The 20,045-nt window shown below is 50.4% G+C and overlaps 1 protein-coding gene across 2 annotated transcripts in view; it reads left to right on the forward strand.

The window, feature by feature from the left end:
- The first annotated feature begins 37 nt into the window (after positions 1-37).
- Positions 38-20,045, forward strand: part of CCNF (cyclin F) — a 29,636-nt gene continuing 9,628 nt past the window's right edge. The window contains exons 1-11 of one of the 2 annotated variants that reach the window (XM_034940959.3): positions 38-138; positions 1,771-1,925; positions 3,610-3,716; positions 6,385-6,452; positions 7,709-7,902; positions 8,648-8,701; positions 10,440-10,544; positions 10,837-10,914; positions 14,796-14,947; positions 16,228-16,392; positions 19,622-19,745. In XM_034940959.3, coding sequence (XP_034796850.2) covers positions 123-138; positions 1,771-1,925; positions 3,610-3,716; positions 6,385-6,452; positions 7,709-7,902; positions 8,648-8,701; positions 10,440-10,544; positions 10,837-10,914; positions 14,796-14,947; positions 16,228-16,392; positions 19,622-19,745 — 1,218 coding nt within the window. In that variant the 5' untranslated portion in view covers positions 38-122. Of the gene's footprint in view, positions 139-1,770; positions 1,926-3,609; positions 3,717-6,384; positions 6,453-7,708; positions 7,903-8,647; positions 8,702-10,439; positions 10,545-10,836; positions 10,915-14,795; positions 14,948-16,227; positions 16,393-19,621; positions 19,746-20,045 lie in introns of those variants that run through there. The other variant, XM_055100648.2, reaches the window with a different exon arrangement.

The raw sequence follows: 20,045 nt of genomic DNA on the forward strand, positions 1-20,045 counted from the left end.
CGTTTGAAAACTGGGGTGGGCGGCGGGGCGGGGTCTGCGCCTGCGCGAGGGCTACGCGCGCTCCGGCCGGGGCGCGGGCGCGCTCTCAGGCGGGCTCCGGCGGCAGCGACGCGAGCGCGGCGATGGGGAGCGGCGGCGGTGAGTGCGGGGCGATGTCCGCTGGTTTCTGCCCCACACCCCTTCTGCCTGCCCTGCGGGGCGGACGGCGGGTCCCGCGGGAGGGGAGGCCCTGGCGGCCTGAAGAGGGCTGGCTGGAGCTCTTTAACCCGGGGCGGATGTCGCGTCCCGCGCAGGGAGCCCCGGCGGCCGGGCGCGCGGTTTAAATGCCCGGCGGGCGCCCGTGCCCCTCGGCGCCTCCCCCGCGGCGACGTTTTCCGGCCCTTTCCTGGGGCGACGATCGGGTCCCGGGGCAGCGATCCGGCGATCGGGTCCCGGGGCGGCGATCGGGTCCCGGGGAGCCAAACACCAGCGCCTCCTGGTCGGGGAAAGGGCTGCGGAGCGCGTGGGGGCGAAGCGATCCCGCAGCCCGGCCCGGCCCTGACCGAGCCTCAGTCCAGCGGGGCCGTGGACCTAGCTCTGTGGAAAGCAGCGTTCGGCCCCGCGCGCGTTGAGGCACAGGAAACACGAACTGTGGTTTCAGCTATTATCATAGTATCTGTCCTGGAGCCGGAGAATGAGGAATATTTTATGGAGAGGTCTATAGAATCTTTGAGAATTCGTCGCCCTGGAATACGTTTGGCTTTTGCAGCTGATTTAATTGCTAACAGGAAGACCCCGGTCAAGAGAGGGGAGCCGGGAGCAATCGCTAGGAAGTCCTAGCAAGGCGGGGAGGGATTTGGGCCCACAGAGGGGAGTGGCGCTTCCTTTCAGGACTGGAAGGAAGGATGGATAGAAAGGTAGATTTGTAGATGGGGAGGCAGGATCCTGAGGTTCCTGTCTGAGGGCTTCTGTTTCCCTGTGAAATAAGGGCTAAGGTCATCTGCTTAGAGTGAGGAAGGGGTTGCTGGAGTAGGAGTTGGAAAATCCGGCTGTGGGAAGAGGAGAGAGCACATCTGAGAAGCATGTCTGGGCTGCCTGCCTGGTGGGTGGAATGCCCGTCTCACCTTTAATGATTGCATCTGTACACAAACCTACAGGTCTAGGTTTGTGTTGGGACCTGAGCAACAACCTTACTGCGTAGCTGTCAACTCCGCATTCTACAGTGGAGGGCACACTGAGACTCTGCAGAGCTGAGACTTGGACGCACACTGCCCCGGCCTCCAAGTCTGTGGCTTCTCTCCAGGGCCGACCCTTCTAATTTGGACTTGAAAACCAGACTCTTCAAGCCCACAGATCTTTATTGAACATTATGCACCTTGGTCACGTGTGCAAAAAGCAAAGCTATCCAGCAAAGCCCCAGGAGTTTTCCTGAGAATGAAATGGAAGGAAAACCGTCCTCAGCTTCGGCAGCTTTTTCCCCTTCCTGCCTGTCATGTGGGCTCTGGATCAGAAAGTTTCCCAATAGCCAAGTTACATGATATGCGCTATTTGCCATAAATATTTGTTGAATATTTGAAAATGAATGATCTCTTCTGTAATTTGTGCAATGCCACTCCTTTACATAATCTTTGTTTGGGACAAGAAGCATAGTTCCATCTTTTGTGGCACAGGGAATAGTAACCATTAGATCATCTTCAGATGTAACTTTTATCCTTTTTTTTTTTCCCTTCAAGGGTGTGTATATAGAATAATTTTTCATCTTATCAAGGCTTCTGTCTTTTTTTCCTTCAGTGGTCCACTGTAGGTGTGCCAAGTGTTTCTGTTATCCTACAAAGCGAAGAATAAGGAGGAGGCCCCGAAACCTGACCATCTTGAGTCTCCCCGAAGATGTGCTCTTTCACATCCTGAAGTGGCTTTCTGTAGAGGACATCCTGGCCGTCCGAGCTGTAAGTCCCTGCATGAAAACACTATGAGCCCTAGCATTGTTGATTATACCATCAGGCCTTGTGTTCTTAACTGTCAGAACAAAACTTTGGCTAAAAAAGAGGTTGGGGCAGAGGCCAGGCACGGTGGCTCATGCCTTAATCCTAGCACTTTGGGAGGCCGAAGGGGGGTGGATCACCTGAGATCAGGAGTTCCAGACCAGCCTGGCCAACTTGGCAAAACCCCCATCTCTACTAAAAATACAAAAATTAGCCGGGCGTGGTGTCTCACGCCTGTAATCCCAGCTACTAGGGAGGCTGAGGCAGGAAAATTGCTTGAACCTGGGAGGCAGAGCTTGCAGTGAGCCGAGATCACACCACTGCACTCCAGCCTGGGCGACAGAGCGAGACTCTGTCTCAAAAAAAAAAAAAAAAAAAAAAAAGGAGGGCAAAAAGGAAACAAGGATGATATCATTACCAGATGCTTTCTTTAAGACATTCTGATTACAGAAATTCCTATTGCTGTCTCCTAGCACACTAAAATTGCCTCTGTTCATTGCAGTGTCAACAAAGAAAATACCCTTTTTTTTTTTTTTGAGACAGAGTCTCGCTCTGCCGCCCAGGCTGGAGTCCAGTAGCGCAATCTCGGCTCACTGCAAGTTCCGCCTGCCAGGTTCATGCCATTCTCCTGCCTCAGCCTTCCGAGTAGCTGGGACTACAGGCACCCGCCACCACGCCCGGCTAATTTTTTGTATTTTTAGTAGAGTTGGGGTTTCACTGTGTTAGCCAGGATGGTCTCTATCTCCTGACCTCGTGATCCGCCCGCCTCGGCCTCCCAAAGTGCTGGGATTACAGGCATGAGCCACTGCACCCGGCTGAAAGTACCCTTTTATGGCAGTGAAATTTGCATCCCTTAAAAAATAGGATAGTGTTTAAAAGAATAAGAATACATTCTTGAGGACAAATTCCATGTAACATTTAACACTGAAATGGACTCTAGGAGTTATTTTCTAGATATTGGAACCATAGGCTTACTTTGAGTGACTTAACCTAGAGTATATAGTGGATTCATGGGGAAATGCCAGCAAGAACCCATTTTCTGACTCCCAAAGCCACCTCCATTGCAGGTGCGACACACTTTATGGACCCCAGGGGGTGCTGAATTTCCAATGGCAGTGGAAACTTTGGTGCTTAAAGTGTTCACCTGTGCTCCAGGTCCTGGCCTGGACACTCCTGCGTTGGCCCAGCGCTTAGGCTCCGGGTTCTACCTGAGGCCTCCATCATGGGTGTTTTTCTTTGCCCTGAGTCCCTGTGACCTGTTTCCACACTCCCACTAGCAAGGCCTCCAGTGGGGAAGCACAAAACACATTTCCGTCCTGCCTGCCCCCTTTTAGAGTGTTTCCCCTGTCTTTGGGGGTGATACCTTTGCAGGGATGTCGAACCCTCTTTCTCAGCCTAGGTGTTTGTTTCCTCCTTCCCAGATCATTGTCCTCTGCCCTGCTTTAGAACCTCAGAGAAACTCGTTTCTGGGCTCTTTTATCTGTTCAAAGCGACAGTTACTTTCACACAGAGATTGGGGACCTCAACTACTTGGGATGGCGAGGGAGACAGGAGACCCTACATCTGCCTCTCGTCCTCAAGAGCCTCCAGGTGTGGGGCTTTTGGGTGGTGCCTCCATCACCCAGCCCCGGCCCCCGTTGTTCTGCAGGTACACTCCCAGCTGAAGGACCTGGTGGACAACCACGCCAGTGTGTGGGCATGTGCCAGCTTCCAGGAGCTGTGGCCGTCTCCAGGGAACCTGAAGCTCTTTGAAAGGTATCTCTGCACCCTGAGAATGGCTCAGTCTTCTCCTGCCTTGGCCTCCCTATGTGCCAGTCTGTGTCTCACGGCCTGATTCAGCAACGATTTTCCTGTTGCTATCTCCCATGACATTGCCTCATCCCCTGGGGAGTGACTGAGGGTGGCAGACCTCACGCATCAGGCCGCACAAGCCACACACCTTCCAGCAGGCTGTGCAGTCAGTCATCCCTCACGCCACTGACACGGGCCCGTGGTGCCTCCAGAGGGCTGTGATCCATTCCCACATGACCCAGACAAGAGTCACCTTCCTGTGGAAACTTCACTCAGCCTTCCTTCCCTTTGGTCAAAACCATCTGAATTCTATCCTATAGCGTTTCACTCACTGGCTGATCCCACCCCAACCTGCACCGCGCACCCTGGCCCCCGTTCACATGTGCTCATGGTCCCAGGTACCAGCCGCCCTCAGAACAAACCAAGGAACCACAGCTCAGGCGGGGATTTTTCTTTTTTGTTGTTGTTTTTTGTTTTTTGTTTTTGTTTTTGTTTTTTTCTTGAGACGGAGTCTCGCTCTGTCACCAGGCTGGAGTGCAGTGGTGCAATCTCGGCTCACTGCAACCACCAACTCCCTGGTTCAAGCGATTCTCCTGCCTCAGCCTCCCGAGTAGCTAGGATTACAGGCACGCGCTACCACGCCCGTCTAATTTTTGTATTTTTAGTAGAGATGGGGTTTCGCCATGTTGGCCAGGATGGTCTCGATCTCCTGGCCTCATGATCTCAGGCGGGCATTTTTCTGACAGGGATTCGCTGTGAGCCTCGTCCATTTGAGTTGCCAGAAATCCAGATCGACAGCCAACCAGGGCAGGCAGCCATGTTGCCGCGGCCATGCTTGGGCTGCTTCCAGGGGGAATGTATATATTTCTTATTGAGACATTATCCACACATCACACAGTTCATCCATTTAAAGTGTATAACTCAGCCGGGTGTGGCGTCACACCTGTATTCCCAGCACTTTGGGAGGCCAAGGCGGGTGGATCACTTGAGGTCGGGAGTTCGAGACCAGCCTGGCCAACATGGCAAAACCCTGTCTCTATTAAAAATACAAAAATTAGCTGGATGCGGTGATGGGCAATTGTAGTCCCAGCTACTCTGGAGGCTGAAGCATGAGAATTGCTTAAACCCAGCAGGTGGAGGTTGCAGCGAGCCAAGATTGCGCCATTGCACTCCAGCCTGGGTGATGGGGTAAGACTGTCTCAAAAAATAATAATAAAATAATAAAATATGGCTGGGCACAGTGGCTCACGCCTGTAATCCCAGCACTTTGGGAGACCAAGGCGGGCGGATCACGAGGTCAAGAGTTTGAGACCAGCCTGAGCAACATGGTGAAACCCTGTCTGTACTAAAAATACAAAAACTAGCTGGGTGTGGTGGCACATGCCTGTAATGCCAGCTATTCAGGAGGCTGAGGCAGGAGAATTGCTTGAACCCAGGAGGCAGAGGTTGCAGTGAGCCGAGATCGCACCACTGCCCTCCAGCCTGAGCAACAGAGCGAGACTCCGTCTCAAAATAAATAAATAAGTAAATAAATAAATAAAATATATAACTCATTGGTTTTTAGTACACTGAGAGTTGTACAGACATCACCAGTACTTAACTTTAGAACATTCTCCTTACCCCAAGAAGAAAGCTTGTCTCCATCAGCAGTCACTTCCCATTTTCCCCACAATCCTGGAAACTCTAGACAACCCCTAATCGATTTTCTGTCTCTCTGGATTTGCCTTTTGTGAGGATTTCACATGGAATCATGCAACACGTGGTCTTTCGTGGCTGGCTTCTTTCACGGACCCTGATGTTTTCAAGGTTCATCTGTGTCATAGCATGTAATGGATAATTCATATTTGACTACATGTTATTAAGAAATGTTTGACCAAGCGTGGTGGCTCACGCTTGTAATCCCGGCACTTTGGGAGGCCGAGGCGGGTGGATCATGAGATCAGATCGAGACCATCCTGGCTAACATGGTGAAACCCCGTCTCTACTAAAAATAGAAAAAATTAGACAGGCGTGGTGGCAGGCACCTGTGGTCCCAGCTACTCAGGAGGCTGAGGCAGGAGAATGGTGTGAACCTGGGAGGCGGAGCTTGCAGTGAGCCGAGATTGCGCCACTGCACTCCAGCCTGGGCAACAGAGCAGACTCCGTCTCAAAAAAAAAAAAGAAATGTTCTAGAGCCGGGCATGATGGCTCAAGCCTATAATCCCAGCACTTTATGAGGCCAAGGCAGGAGGATCGCTTGGGTCTGGAATTCAAGACTAGCCTGGGCAACATAGCAAGACCCTGTCTCTAGAAAAGAAAATATTTTTTTTTGACTAGCTGAGCATGGTGGCACATGCCTGTGGTCCTAGCTACTTGGGATGCTGGGGTGGGAGAATGGCTTAAGCCCAGGAGGTTGAGGCTGCAGTGAGCTGTGATCGCACCACTGCACTCCAGCCTGGGCAACAGAGCAAGACCCTGTCTCAGAGAGAGAGAGAGAGAGAGAGAGAGAGAGATATGCACACACACATATATATATGTGTATATATATATATTCGATTCAGGGAACAAGTATTCTGACTTCTTCAAGTGCTGTAGTAGTTCATAACGTTTGTGGCATAAAATATTGTGATGCTTTATGTTCTTAATGTTTCAGGGCTGCTGAAAAGGGGAATTTCGAAGCTGCTGTGAAGCTGGGCATAGCCTACCTCTACAATGAAGGCCGTAAGTCCTCACCCCACATGCATGTTGGCGCTTTAGATAAGTGTGAGCCTTTGGCCCTATGAAGAAGTGGTCCCCGTGTTAGCAGTTCAGTTGCTGTCCTTGCTCTATCCGATGGCCTGCCTCCCCATTCCCTCTCAGGAGCTCTGCCCAGATGTACCCTGCTGAGGGACCTGCTAATGATACTCTGACTTTGTAGGTTACGAAAGTCACCTCTTGTTTTAGCAAACCCTTTAATTTCAGTTGGCAAAGAGTGACTGAGCCAGAGCCTCAGCACGGGGGCTGTTTGGGCTCCCTGCCCTGTGCGCCGTGAGCACGCAGACCTGCCTGTGGATGCTGGCCCTCTCCTTGGCCATCCTCTTAGAACTCTTGAGACGGAGTTCAGCGTGCCCTGTAACACAAAGCCAGGCTTCTAAACGGGAAGCAGGTACAGGCAGGTTAGAACTGGCCTGGTGCCTGGATCCCTTCATCCCCAGAGGCCAGGTGCTCCTTGAAAGAAACTTGCGCAGCCTTTTCTTCTACCAGTTACTGCTTATCTGCTCAGCACCCCAAGGAACGAGCCCATGATCTGTCCCAGCTCTCAAAACAAGTAAACACTGGGATGTAGCCTCCCACATTTGTACTTCTAAACGATCTGGTGTCTTGCTGGGAGAGAGTCCCTACCTGGCCGGCTGGCAGAATTGTGGTGACTGACAGGGACCATGAGCAACACCCTCCTCCAGAATCAGGGGAGCCGAGGTCCTACCCCTACCCTCCCATCAAAGAGCAGTTCCCAGACATAAAATTCACACACCATACAGTTCACCCCTCTAAAGCCTGCAATTCTGTGGTTTTTTAGGATATTCACAGGGTTGTGCAGCCATTGCCACTGTCTAATTTTAGAATATTCTCCTCGTCCCAAAAAGAACCCCCACCCCTGCCCTGGACCCATTACCAGGGGTCAGGCGGTGGTTCCCAGCTGGAGGGAGGGTGGGACATGAAGCGTCGCGGGGTCTCCTTCCCCTGACCTTCAGAATCCAGGCTTCCGGGAGGACCACAGCAGGGGCATTGATCACAATGACCCACCTGTTCTAGACATTAATGAAGTAGGGGGAGAAAAGACAGGTGCCCCCATCCTGGAGGGCTCTTCTCTCCTGAAACACTAGCTGCTTTGCACTATGGTGGGCTTCAGGCATTACACTTTCCACCAAGACCATGGAGAGCTTTCCACATTCCGTCCCTAAGAGACATCCCTGGGCTCTGTCCTGTCTGTCCCGCAGTGTCTGTGTCTGATGAGGCCCGCGCAGAAGTGAATGGCCTGAAGGCCTCTCGCTTCTTCAGTCTCGCTGAGCGGCTGAATGTGGGTGCCGCACCTTTCATCTGGCTCTTCATCCGCCCTCCGTGGTCGGTGAGCGGAAGCTGCTGCAAGGCCGTGGTTCACGAGAGCCTCAGGGCAGAGTGCCAGCTGCAGAGGGTGAGTCTGGGCGAGGGGCAGCACCTGCGAGGCCACCTGCAGGGTCCCAGGACACAGGAAGACCCCGAGGGTAGATCCTGGACCCTGGAAAGTCAGGAGCCTAAGGGAAGTGAAGATGCAGAAAACTGAGAGTGCAGATATGGGGAACGCATCTGGAAATTAGCTGGCACAGAGGAGGAAGCCTGAGAGCCAGGGTGGGCTGTGGAGTTCTGGGTACACGTGCTGACAGCTGGAAACATGGGGCTGAGGCTGCATGGGGCAGTGGGAGCTCAAGACACAAATCTGGCCAGGTGTGGTGGCTCACGCCTGTCATCCTAGCACTTTGGGAGGCCGAGGCTGGAGAATTGCTTGTGGCCAGGTGTTCGAGACCAGTCTGGGCAACATGATGAAATCTCGAAACCTCGTCTCTACAAAAAATACAAAAAAGTTAGCCAGGGGTGGTGGTGCATACCTATAGTCCCAGCTACTCAGGAGGCTGCGGTGGGAGGATCGCTTGAGCCTGGGAGGTTGAGCTTGCAATGAGCCGTGACTATGCCAACGCACTCCAGCCTGGGTGACAGAGCAAGACCCTGTTTCCCTTTAAAAAAAAAAAAAAAAAGACTGAAATCTGGGAGTGGCCCTCTGCAGGGGAGGGAGGGCCAGACAGCAGGGCCATGGGCATGGGACCCAAAGACAGACAAGGGAGTGGTGGCCCCCGGGCAGTTCTCTGTGCTGGAAATCACACTTCTTTCTCCTTTTTTTAAAGACTCACAAAGCATCCATATTACACTGCTTGGGCAGAGTGCTGAGTCTGTTCGAGGTGAGTCACATTGTTCTCTGCACTGGGACTTTGTGTTTGATACATCCCTAGCCGAGATCCTGGAACTGAAAAGCAGCAGAAGGGGACGTCCAAGGCCCAAAACAAAAGGCAAGCCTTGCCCAGAAAGGCCTAGCTGGAGAAGCCAGGGGGCACATGTGGGCCTGGCCACGGGCTCCGATCCTGGCTCCATGACCTGCCTGGCAGGGGAGTGGGGGACGGTGAGAACAGCAGAGCAGATCTCAAGGAGGCATCAAACCTCGATGCTCACTCGTCTGCTGGCCCTGCTCCTCGTGGGCCTCTCCTGCTCCTGTGGACCTCTCTGCACTTGATGTCCTAATGGGCTTTGTGATCCGTAAATCCCCTTTGCAGCAAATTGAGGGAACATGGTGGCTTCTAGTGACAGGGCTGGCAAACGCATCAGAGAGGGACACTGAGGAGAAGCCCTGAGAGCCACCACTAAGGGCCACCACCACTATCCTGGTAGTTGAGGGCAGTTCCTTTGGCAGCAGGTGAGAAAGGCAGGCCTTTGGTGGTGCAGAGCTGAACCAGGGATCCCACAGGCCCAGCCCAAACGTAAACCCTTCCAGGAAGAGAGCAGGGCTTTTGTGGCCGGGAGCTCTTGAGTTCATGCTCCTCTCTGGCTTTGGAGTGGTGTCTCTGTAGAGAAGTCATTTCTGCTATGAATTAGATAACTCATTTTATTAAAGCTCAGAGCAATGTGTGTTACCACTTAAGAGTATAGGGGCCGGGCACGGTGGCTCATGCTTGTAATCCCAGCACTTTAGGAGGCCAAAGTGAGTGGATCACCTGAGGTCAGGAGTTCAAGACCAGCCTGGCCAAAATGGTGAAACCACGTCTTTACTAAAAAACACAAAAATTAGCTGGGCGTGGTGGCGGGTGCCCATAATCCCAGCTACTCAGGAGGCTGAGGCAGGGAGAATTGCTTGAACCTGGGAAGCGGAGGTTGCAGTGAGCCGAGATTGCACCACTGCACTCCAGCCTGGCAACAGAGTGAGACTCAGTCTCAGAAAAAAAAAAAAAAAGTATGGAAAAGGAGGAAGATGGTGAGTAGAGTGACTGAACATCAAGTAAAGAATAAGGGCCGGTCATGGTGGCTCATTCCTGTAATCCCAGCACCTTGGGAGGCCGAGGCGGGTGGATCACCTGAGGTCAGGAGTTTGAGACCAACCTGGCCAATGTGTTGAAACCACGTCTTTACTAAAAAACACAAAAATTAGCCAGGCGTGGTGGTGGGCACCTGTAATCCTAGCTACTTGGGAGGCTGAGGCATGAGAGTTGCTTGAACCCGGGAAGCTGAGGTTTTAGTTAGCCAAGATCGTGCCACTATACTTTGGCCTGGGTGACAGAGGGAGACTCTGCCTCAACAACAACAAAAAAACCAGCCAGGCACAGTGGCTCATGCCTATAATCCCAGCACTTTGGGAGACCGAGGTGGGTGGATCACCTGAGGCCAGGATTTTGAGACCAGCCTGGCCAACATGGTGAAACCCCGTCTCTACTAAAAATACAAAAATTAGCCGGGCATGATGGTGGGCTCCTGTAATCCCAGCTACTCGGGAGGCTGAGGCAGGAGAATTGGTTGAACCCAGGAGGCGGAGGTTGCAGTGAGCCAGGATGGCGCCATTGCACTCCAACCTGGGCGACGAGTGAAACTGTCTCAAAAAATAAAAATGAAAAAGAATAAGGGAAGAATGAACTCTGCTGGGATTTATTCTAGGATGAGGAGAAGCAGCAGCAGGCCCATGACCTGTTTGAGGAGGCTGCTCATCGGGGATGTCTGACCAGCTCCTACCTCCTCTGGGAAAGCGACAGGAGGACAGATGTGAGTGGTGCCTGCTCTGGGTGGGGGGCAGTTATGCTGGACAAAGGCGTAGTTGATGCTGGTCCTTGGATGCAGTTCTGTCCACAAAAGGGAGGTGGCTCTTGCTGCTCCCGGTCTCTCAGCCTCCGGGAACCACTGGTCAGTCGGCTATTCTTGGTACCCCCAAAAATGACTCCCACCATTTGAGAGAGAAGAGGTGGGAAGTTAGCGTAGTGTCGGCCCTTCTGGGTCTTGGTTCTGAGTTCCTCCCAAGACACAGTTGTACAAAGGCTTGGTGATTTCCCATTGACAGGTGTCAGATCCTGGGCGATGCCTCCACAGCTTCCGAAAACTCAGGGACTACGCTGCCAAAGGCTGCTGGGAAGCGCAGGTGAGGTGCGGGGCTGGGATGATGTGGGGAGCTGGCCTTTCTCCCTCCAGCCTTGGGGCAGGACTATCTGGGCTCCCACATGGGAGGCCAGGATTGAGGGACACCCTAAGATCGGTTCAGCACTGGAACTGGTCTTAAAGGACAGGTACACTGTGAGAAGAGCTGGGAAATGCGTTATTCATCTCTGCCTATCCACCCTTGCCTCTCAGCCAGCCAACCTCTTAATTTTCAAATGCTTGTGAGCTATAGCTGCTGTCAAAATTTGTGCCATTCTTGAAAGTTGTCCCATAGGTAGAACTGATCTTGACAACAAAACTTGAGGCTACTTGAGAGCAGAGGGGCGTGGAGAGTCCCTTCCTGCTTCCTCTTCCTGTTAGCGCCTTGCTTGTCATGTCACCTGGTCACCAAGTCATCCAGGGCTACAGGCAGGAAATCAAGCATTGGTAGACTCTCCCCTCACAGCTATAAATAAGTTGTTAGGGCCAGGTGCGGTGGCTCACGCCTGAAATCCCAGCACTCTGGGAGGCCAAGGTGGGCGGATGACCTGAGGTCAGGAGTTCGAGACCAGCCTGGCCAACATGGTGAAACCGTCACTACTAAAAATACAAAAATTAGCTGGGCATGGTGGCGGGCACCTGATACTCAGGAAGTTGAGGCAGGAGAATCGCTTGAACCTGGGAGGCAGAGGTTGCAGTACCACTACACTCCAGCCTGGGCGACAGAGCAAGACTCTGTCTGAAGAAAAAAAAAAAGTTGTCAGGACGAATCAAAGAAAGCTCCTATTTGCCAAATGGATAGAAGCTTGTTCTTGTCACCCCACCAAGTGGGTGGCAGAGTGATCTGCGCTCAAATGCTAGGGACAAAATTACAAATTGATAATGGCCCAGCCCGAGGTGTCATAGCACATTGTGGTGTTCACGTCCAAAAAGCCAGTCAACAGATTTACAAGAAGGCCAGGCGTGATGGCTCACACTTGCAATCCCAGTACTTTAGGAGGTTGAGTTGGGAGGATCGCTTGAGCCCAGGAGTTCAAGACCAGCTCTGGCAACATAGTGAGACCCCATCTCAACAAAAAATTTTAAAATTAGCTGGATGGTCTGGGTGCAAGTGGCTCATGCCTGTAATGCCAGCACTTTGGGAGGCTGAGGCGGGCGGATCACGAGGTCAAGAGGTCGAGACCACCCTGGCCAATGTGGTGAAACCCCGTCTTTACTAAAAATACAAAAAAATTAGCTGGGCCTGGTGGCATGTGCCTAGAGTCCCAGCTACGCGGGAGGCTGAGGCAGGAGAATTGCTTGAACCCAGGAGGAGGAAGTTGCAGTGAGCCGAGATTGTGCCACTGCACTCCAGCCTGGCAACAGAGCGATACTCCATCTCAAAAAAAAAAAAATTAGCTGGATGTGGTGGCGTGTGCCTTGTAGTCCAGCTACTCAGGAGGCTGAGGCAGGAGGATCACTTGAGCCTGGGAGGTCAAAGCTGCAGAGAGCCGTGATCGCAACACTGCACTTCAGCCTGGGCTACAAAGGGAGACCCTATCTCAACAAAAACATTGTTTACAAGAAATGCAACAACGTAGTTCTCATGGAAGTTCAAGGGGCCTCAGTCAATTCTCACAAAAGAGGAAACAGGGTCGGGCGCAGTGGCTCACATTTATAATCCCAACACTTTGGGAGGCTGAGGCGGGAGGATCACTTGAAGCCAGGAGTTCTCTCTGTTGCCCAGGCTAGAGCACAGTGGTGCGATCTCAGCTCACTGCAACCTCTGACGCCTGGGTTCAAGCCTTCTGAGTAGCTGGGACTATAGGCGCCTGCCACCACGCCCAGCTAATTTTTGTATTTTTAGTAGAGGTGGGGTTTCACCATGTTGGCCAGGCTGGTCTAAAACTCCTGACCTCAAGTAATCTGCCCTCGGCCTCCCAAAGTGTTGGGATTACAGGAGTGAGCCACTGCACCTGGCCAAAAAAATAATAATAATAAATAAATAAACTCAAGTGGTTAGAAATTGGAATGTTCAACCTTACTGCTAGTCATAAGAGTGCACTTTTAAATGAGATATTTTGGGCTCATGATATTAGCAAATTATATATATATATATGTGTGTGTGTTTTTGTTTTTGTTTTGTTTTGTTTTGTTTTGTTTTTGATGGAGTCTTGCTCTGTCGCCCAGGCTGGAGCGCAGTGGCACAATCTCGGCTCACCGCAAGCTCCGCCTCCTGGGTTCATGCCATTCTCCTGCCTCAGCCTCCCAAGTAGCTGGGACTACAGGCATTGCACCACCACGCCCGGCTAAATTTTTTGTATTTTTAGTAGAGACAGGGTTTCACCATGTTAGCCAGGATGGTCTGGATCTCCTGACTTCGTGATCTGCCCGCCTCGGCCTCCCAAAGTGCTGGGATTACAGGCTTGAGCCACCGCACCCAGCCCTTAATTATAGATATATAATGTCTATAATTAGATATATTTATAATATCTATTATATTATAACATAATTATATTTAGTCTGCCAGCTATTTATAATATATATTATATATAATAATATTATATTATGTATTATATATAATAATATAATATGATATATAATATATATTACATATAATAATATAATATTATATATAATATATATTACATATAATAATATATATTATATATAATATTATATATAATAATATATTATATATATTATATTATTATATGTAATATATATTATATTAAATTATTATATATAATATTATATATTATATTATTATATATATTATATATTATATTATATTATTATATATAATATTATATAATATTATATATTATATTATTATATATATATTATATATATTATATATATAACATTATATATATAATATTATATATTATATATAATATATTATATATATTATATATATAATATTATATATAATATATTAATATATATAATATAATATATATTATATATTATAATTATATATAATATATATAAATATATATAATATAATATAATATAATAATATATATAATATATTATATATAATATATAATATTCTATAATAAATAATATATTCTATAATATATGTAATATTATATTCTATTATATATTATATAATATAATATATATTATATTCTATTATATATTATATAATATAATATATATTATATTCTATTATGTATATTATATAATATAATATATATTATATTCTATTATAATTATTATATAATATAATATATATTATATTCTATTATAATTATTATATAATTATATATTATATATTATTTATGTTAATTATATATTATATATTATATGTTATATAATATATAATATATTATGTTATAATTATAATATATATTATAGATATATATAATAGATATATTTTATATATAATATATTACATATTATATGTTTTATATTGTATATAATATATATTATATATAATATATATATATTTCTCTGTTTTTGAGTGGCTAGCTGGTAACTTCTGAAAATAGCTGTTTTTAATAATCACAGTGTTTGCTGGGATGAAGCCGTGATGAGGCAGGTGCTCCTATTCCTGGGTGTAAACATTGGCAGAAGCCTTTCGGAGAGCACTGGGGCGTGTGGCCAGAGACTTAACACAGCTGCCCCAGGCATTAGCCATGTAAGAAACTGAGACCTGAGCCACGGTGGAAAGGCCACTGACATTTCATTATATATCTTTTCTCATGTCATCTATTACTTATACAAAAAGGAATAATAATTAAAACCTGAGCCATCCTCGTTCCCGAAGCTTGTGAAGGTTTAAGTTAAGTAGGGCAGTGTGTCCACATGCATTTGGTGCCTGAATGGGCCTTTGCTTCAGAAATGGAAAACTGCAACATGGCTGCTGCCTCACGCTCATGTTTGTCTTTTCTTCCTCAGCTGTCTTTAGCCAAAGCCTGTGCAAATGCAAACCAGCTTGGACTGGAGGTGAGAGCTTCCAGTGAGATCGTCTGCCAGCTATTTCAGGCTTCCCAGGCTGTCAGTAAACAACAAGTCTTCTCCGTGCAGAAGGGACTCAATGACACAATGAGGTGAGGCATTCAGGCCGGGGCTTCTAATCAGAGCGGCGCGGAAGCCAGCCTCCAGGGGAAGGGAGCCCTTTCCACTTAACCCCAGTTACCTGTGACAGGGCGGCATAGAGTTCCCTTATCACCCTTTTTTTTTTTTTTTTTTTGAAATGGAGTCTCGCTCTGTCGCCCAGGCTGGAGTGCAGTGGCGCGATCTCAGCTCACTGCAAGCTCCGCCTCCTGGGTTCAAGCAATTCTCCTGCCTCAGCCTCCCGAGTAGCTGGGACTACAGGCACCCACCACCACGCCCGGCTACTTTTTTGTATTTTTAGTAGAGATGGGGTTTCACCATGTTAGCCACGATGGTCTCAATCTCCTGACCTCGTGATCCGCCCGCTTCGGCCTCCCAAAGTGCTGGGATTACAGGCGTGAGCCACCGCGCCCAGCCACCTTTTTTTTTTTTGAGACAGGGTCTGACTCTGTCACCCAGGCCAGAGTGCAGTGGCATGATTTCAGCTCACTGCAGCCTCCGCCTCCCAAGCTCAAGTGATCCTCCCACCTTACCCTCCTGAGTAGCTGGGACTACAGATGCACACCACCACGCACAGCTAATTGTTGTATTTTTAGTAGAGACAGGGTATCACTATGTTGCCCAGGCTAGTCTTGAACTCCTGGGCTCAAGCGACCCTCCTGCCCCAGCCTCCCACAGTGCAGTGATCTTTTTTAAGCCACAGAACACGTTGAACATCTTTTTTTTTTGAGGTAGGCTGTCTGTCACCCAGGGTGGAGTGCAGTGGTGTGTTCTCGGCTTGCTGTAACCTCCGCCTCCTGGGCTCAAGCCTTTCTCCTGCCTCAGTCCCCCAAGTAGGACTACAAGTGTCTCCACTCTATTCAGAAAGGCATTTACCATACTGGGGCATCATTTACCGTATTGGGGCATTCCCTTGCGACTGTCCACCTTCTCCCGCTCCCTGCATGCCCCGAGGGTCAGGGTTCATCCACTGTGGGCAGACCAACGGCTGTGGGCTGACTTTTCACTTTGCGTCAGGTCGAGGTCTCAAAGCGCTTGTGTTTGGGAGCACCAGGAACAAAGTCGAAGGATGTGGGGCCTGCTTTGGGGCTGGGACCCACGGAGCCTCCCGGGCTTCCTGTGACATGGCCTCTCCAGCCTTGGTTCCAGGGTAAACCCATGATTCCAGAGCTAGCCAGCTTATTTGGTCAGGCCCAACAGGTGGGGTTGAAATTGCAGACAGGGACACATGGAGAACGCCCCCACCAGTTCCCACGTGCTTCTCTTTCCGCAGGTACATTCTGATCGACTGGCTGGTGGAAGTTGCCACCATGAAGGACTTCACAAGCCTGTGCCTGCACCTGACCGTGGAGTGTGTGGACCGGTACCTGCAGAGGAGGCTGGTGCCGCGGTACAGGCTCCAGCTGCTGGGCATCGCCTGCATGGTCATCTGCACCCGGTGAGAAGCCCCCTTGGCCCAGCTGGCAGGGACGTGCTGGCCCTTCCCGGGTTCAGGGTCACCTGCCCTTCATGTTGCTCCTCACTAGTCTTGTTTTGTTTTCTGTTTGTTTTTTTTTCGAGACCAAGTCTTGCTCTGTCACCCAGGCTGGAGTGCAGTGGTGTGATCTTGGCTCACCGCAACCTCCGCCTCCCAGGTTCAAGTGATTCTTCTGCCTCAGCCTCCAGAGTAGCTGGGACTGCAGGTGTGCGCCACCATGCCCGACTAATTTTTCTGTATTTTTAGTAGAGACGGAGTTTCACCATGTTGGTCAGGCTGGTCTCAAACTCTTGATTTCAAATGATCCGCCCGCCTCAACCTCCCAAAATGCTGGGATTACAGGCACGAGCCACTGCGCCTGGCCCTCACTGGTTCTTGACTCATGAGCCACGAGTGTCCCACCTGGTCAGACATGGAGTGCCACGCTGAGGGCCCTTTGCAGGCAGGGGTGGCAGAACAGCCCTCGGCGTGTGGGGGCCGCTGTGTGGGGTGCCTGCATCCAGGCAATTCATCCTGGCATGCAGTCTCAGGACCCAAAGTGTGGCCTCACTCTGGCAGGCACAGGCTGGACCGCCCTGTCCCCTGGCTCCTGAGGGCAGCAGGATGACTGATCAGGGAGGGTGGCAGTTGGCTGCCCTTCTCTGAAGTTGGGTTCTAAAGTCTGTTGCCAGAGTTTCCTACACTCTTGGAGTTAGAGAGTTTTTCGTCCCCCACTGGTGCCCTGCAGAGCCCACTCCAGCCACGTGGGTGCCTCTCAGCAGCAGGGTGTGTCCTTACGCGGCAGCCTGTCCTTTTCAAATCAGACCACTGCTTTCCTTTAACTAATGCTGGATCCCCTAGTTCCGCCTTTGGAAATAACGTGGAAATGATTCTCACAATACCTTTTGCATTTCCTAAACCAGCTGTCCCCAGCATAGTCTACATTTCCCGAGGAAGTGCTTTCCAGACCGACTCCTCTGTAGAGCCTGGTGGGTGAGGATAGGCTTGGCTGCACACAGCATATGTGTAAGCTACAGAGACTTGTTTCTCTCTTGCACAGGTAACCCAGAGGCAGAGGGTCCAGGCTTAGGTCATTGGGATGTTTTTTGTTTCACGTGGAAGCAGAGGAGCCCCATCTCCCGTCTTAATCTCTGCCACCAACTAGGGTGCTGCCCTTGTGCCTGTGACACCTGTACCTGCCACATTCACCTTTGCACTGAGCTTAGTCTTGTGACCACATCTCACCAGACAGGAACTGGGAGGTGTAGTCTCTTCGGGCCTGCGTGTGCCAGCTCGATGCAGTGTCATTCCCATGGAAGGAGGGAGCAAACCCTGCCACAAGCATCCAGAGCTGTCTTCAGATGTGCTCTTGGGCCTGAATCCAGCGTCCCAGGTCTTCTGACCAGAGACGACTGAGGAGGTCGGGCGGCCGCCTCCCTGGATCTGACCGCACATCCATCACTGCAACCTACGACCAAGCTCCTGGGCCACAAACCTGCTGGCAGTGAGAGAATAACTGCTAGAAACGTTTCAGGGAGCTGAGTCCAATTTCTTCCCCAACCACAAGACCTGATTGCAGTGGTCCATATAACTATCACCACAGCTCCCTCAAATCAACTCTGCCTTATTATCCTTTTTTTTTTTTTAAAATCCGGGGACCAGGCACAGTGGCTCACGCCTATAATCCCAGCACTTTGGGAGGCTGATGTGGGCGGATCGTGAGGTCAGGAGTTCAAGACCAGCCTGGCCAACATGGTGAAACCCTGTCTCTACTAAAGATACAAAAAATTAGCTGGGCGTGGTGGGGCATGCCTGTAATCCCAGCTACTCAGGAGGCTGAGGCAGGAGAATTGCTTGAACCCAAGAGGCAGAGGTTGCAGTGAGCCAAGATTACACCATTGCACTGCAGCCTGGGCAATGGCGCAAGACTCTGTCTCAAAAAAATACAAACAAAATTAGCCAGACGTGGTAGTGGGCGCCTGTAGTCCCATCTACTTGGGAGGCTGAGGCATGAGAATCACTTGAACCTGGGAGGCGGAGGTTGCAATGAGCTGAGATAGCGCCACTGCACTAATCCAGCCTGGGTGACAGAGGGAAACTCTTGTCTCAAAAAAAAAAAAGATTTTAAAGGCTGAGCTGCCCCCCACCTCTGCTCTCAGAGGTGCCCTGCCCCCACCAGCCACCTCACACCCCACGCTGGGCTCTCATTGGCCACTGACATCTTGTCTTTTTGGCGTCTGCAGCCCCCCGCGGTGGCAGGTGTAGTCCCCGTGCCTCTTGTCCTCTTGGTCAAGTGAATGACGCATGCAACCTGCAGAGTCCCCAGGACAGAGCAGCCAAGGGACTTGGCCTCAGTCCAAGGGGAAGGTGCCTTGCGGGGGGCCGCTGGAGCAGCGTGTTCCCTGATAGTTGGCGCTGGTTGACAACAGAGAACAGGGTGACCATCGCCTGGAGACAGTCAGGATTCCTGCGGCCACACAGTGCCGGGCACAGACTTTCCAACAACCCTTGGGCCCTTTGCCTCCAATTCCTAGATCTGGTGGCTCACCCACCTTCTGGGTCTATAACATTTCTACCCCACTGATAGAGCTGTCACGTGACAGGCAAATCTCTGTTCTTGGTGTCTTTTAGCAAACTGAATGCTCATGGCACTTGGGCCTTTTGCAGACATTTGTGAGTCTGCCTAACAGCCCTGCTGCTTTCTGTCTGCCTTGTGGCTCTCATCCCTCTTTCCAGCACTTTCTGACCTCCCCCTTGTTATTATTATGATGATTATTTTTTGAGACAGGGTCTTGCTCTGTCACCCAGGTTGGAATGCAGTGGTGTAATCAAAGCTCACTGCAGCCTCAACTTCCTGGGCTTAAGCAATCCTCCCACCTTAGCCTCCCAAGTAACTGAGACTATAGGCACATGCCACCATGCTCTGCTAATTTTTTATTTTTTAACTTTTTGAAGAGATAGGGTCTTGCTTTGTTGCCCAGGGTGGTCTCGAACTCCTGGCTGAGCTGTCCTCCTGCCTGGGCCTCCCCTTTTTTAAATGCCCCTTGTCAGCCACAGGCAGCTGGCTCCATTATGAAGCCTCTGTTTGTCACCAAAGCCCAAAGCCATGGCTCCCTCCCTACCTTGAGGCCTCCTAAAGCCTTGGGTCTCTCCGCCCCACCCCTGCCCCAGGAAGTGGGCTCCGCCCTGAGACCCCTTCTCGGCGTTGCAGGTTCATCAGTAAAGAGATCCTGACCATCCGGGAGGCCGTATGGCTCACGGACAACACGTACAAGTACGAGGACCTGGTGAGAATGATGGGCGAGATCGTCTCCGCCTTGGAAGGGAAGATTCGAGTAAGCAGCGGTTCCATTTTCCTTATTAATCCTGGTTGTCGCTGTGCTGGAGGGTGGGGGTGGGCATTCAGCTTTCCTGCTGTGGGAGGGCCTCATGGACTCAGAGGGCAGCTGTCTCTGCTGTGCCCAAAGCCATGGAGTAGGAGGCCACGGTTGCACCACGTCGCCATCTGCGCTGGTGCGCTGCGCGTGCAGGCAGCATCGGCGTGAACATCATCCGGGCCAGACCCTGCGCTGGGCCTGCATGCGGCACTGCACGAAGGAGCCCCCGAGCGCTGAGAGCCCACACCCCGTCCCGGC

This window comes from Pan paniscus, chromosome 18 (genome assembly GCF_029289425.2).
Source record: "Pan paniscus chromosome 18, NHGRI_mPanPan1-v2.0_pri, whole genome shotgun sequence".
NCBI classification, from domain to species: domain Eukaryota; kingdom Metazoa; phylum Chordata; class Mammalia; order Primates; family Hominidae; genus Pan; species Pan paniscus.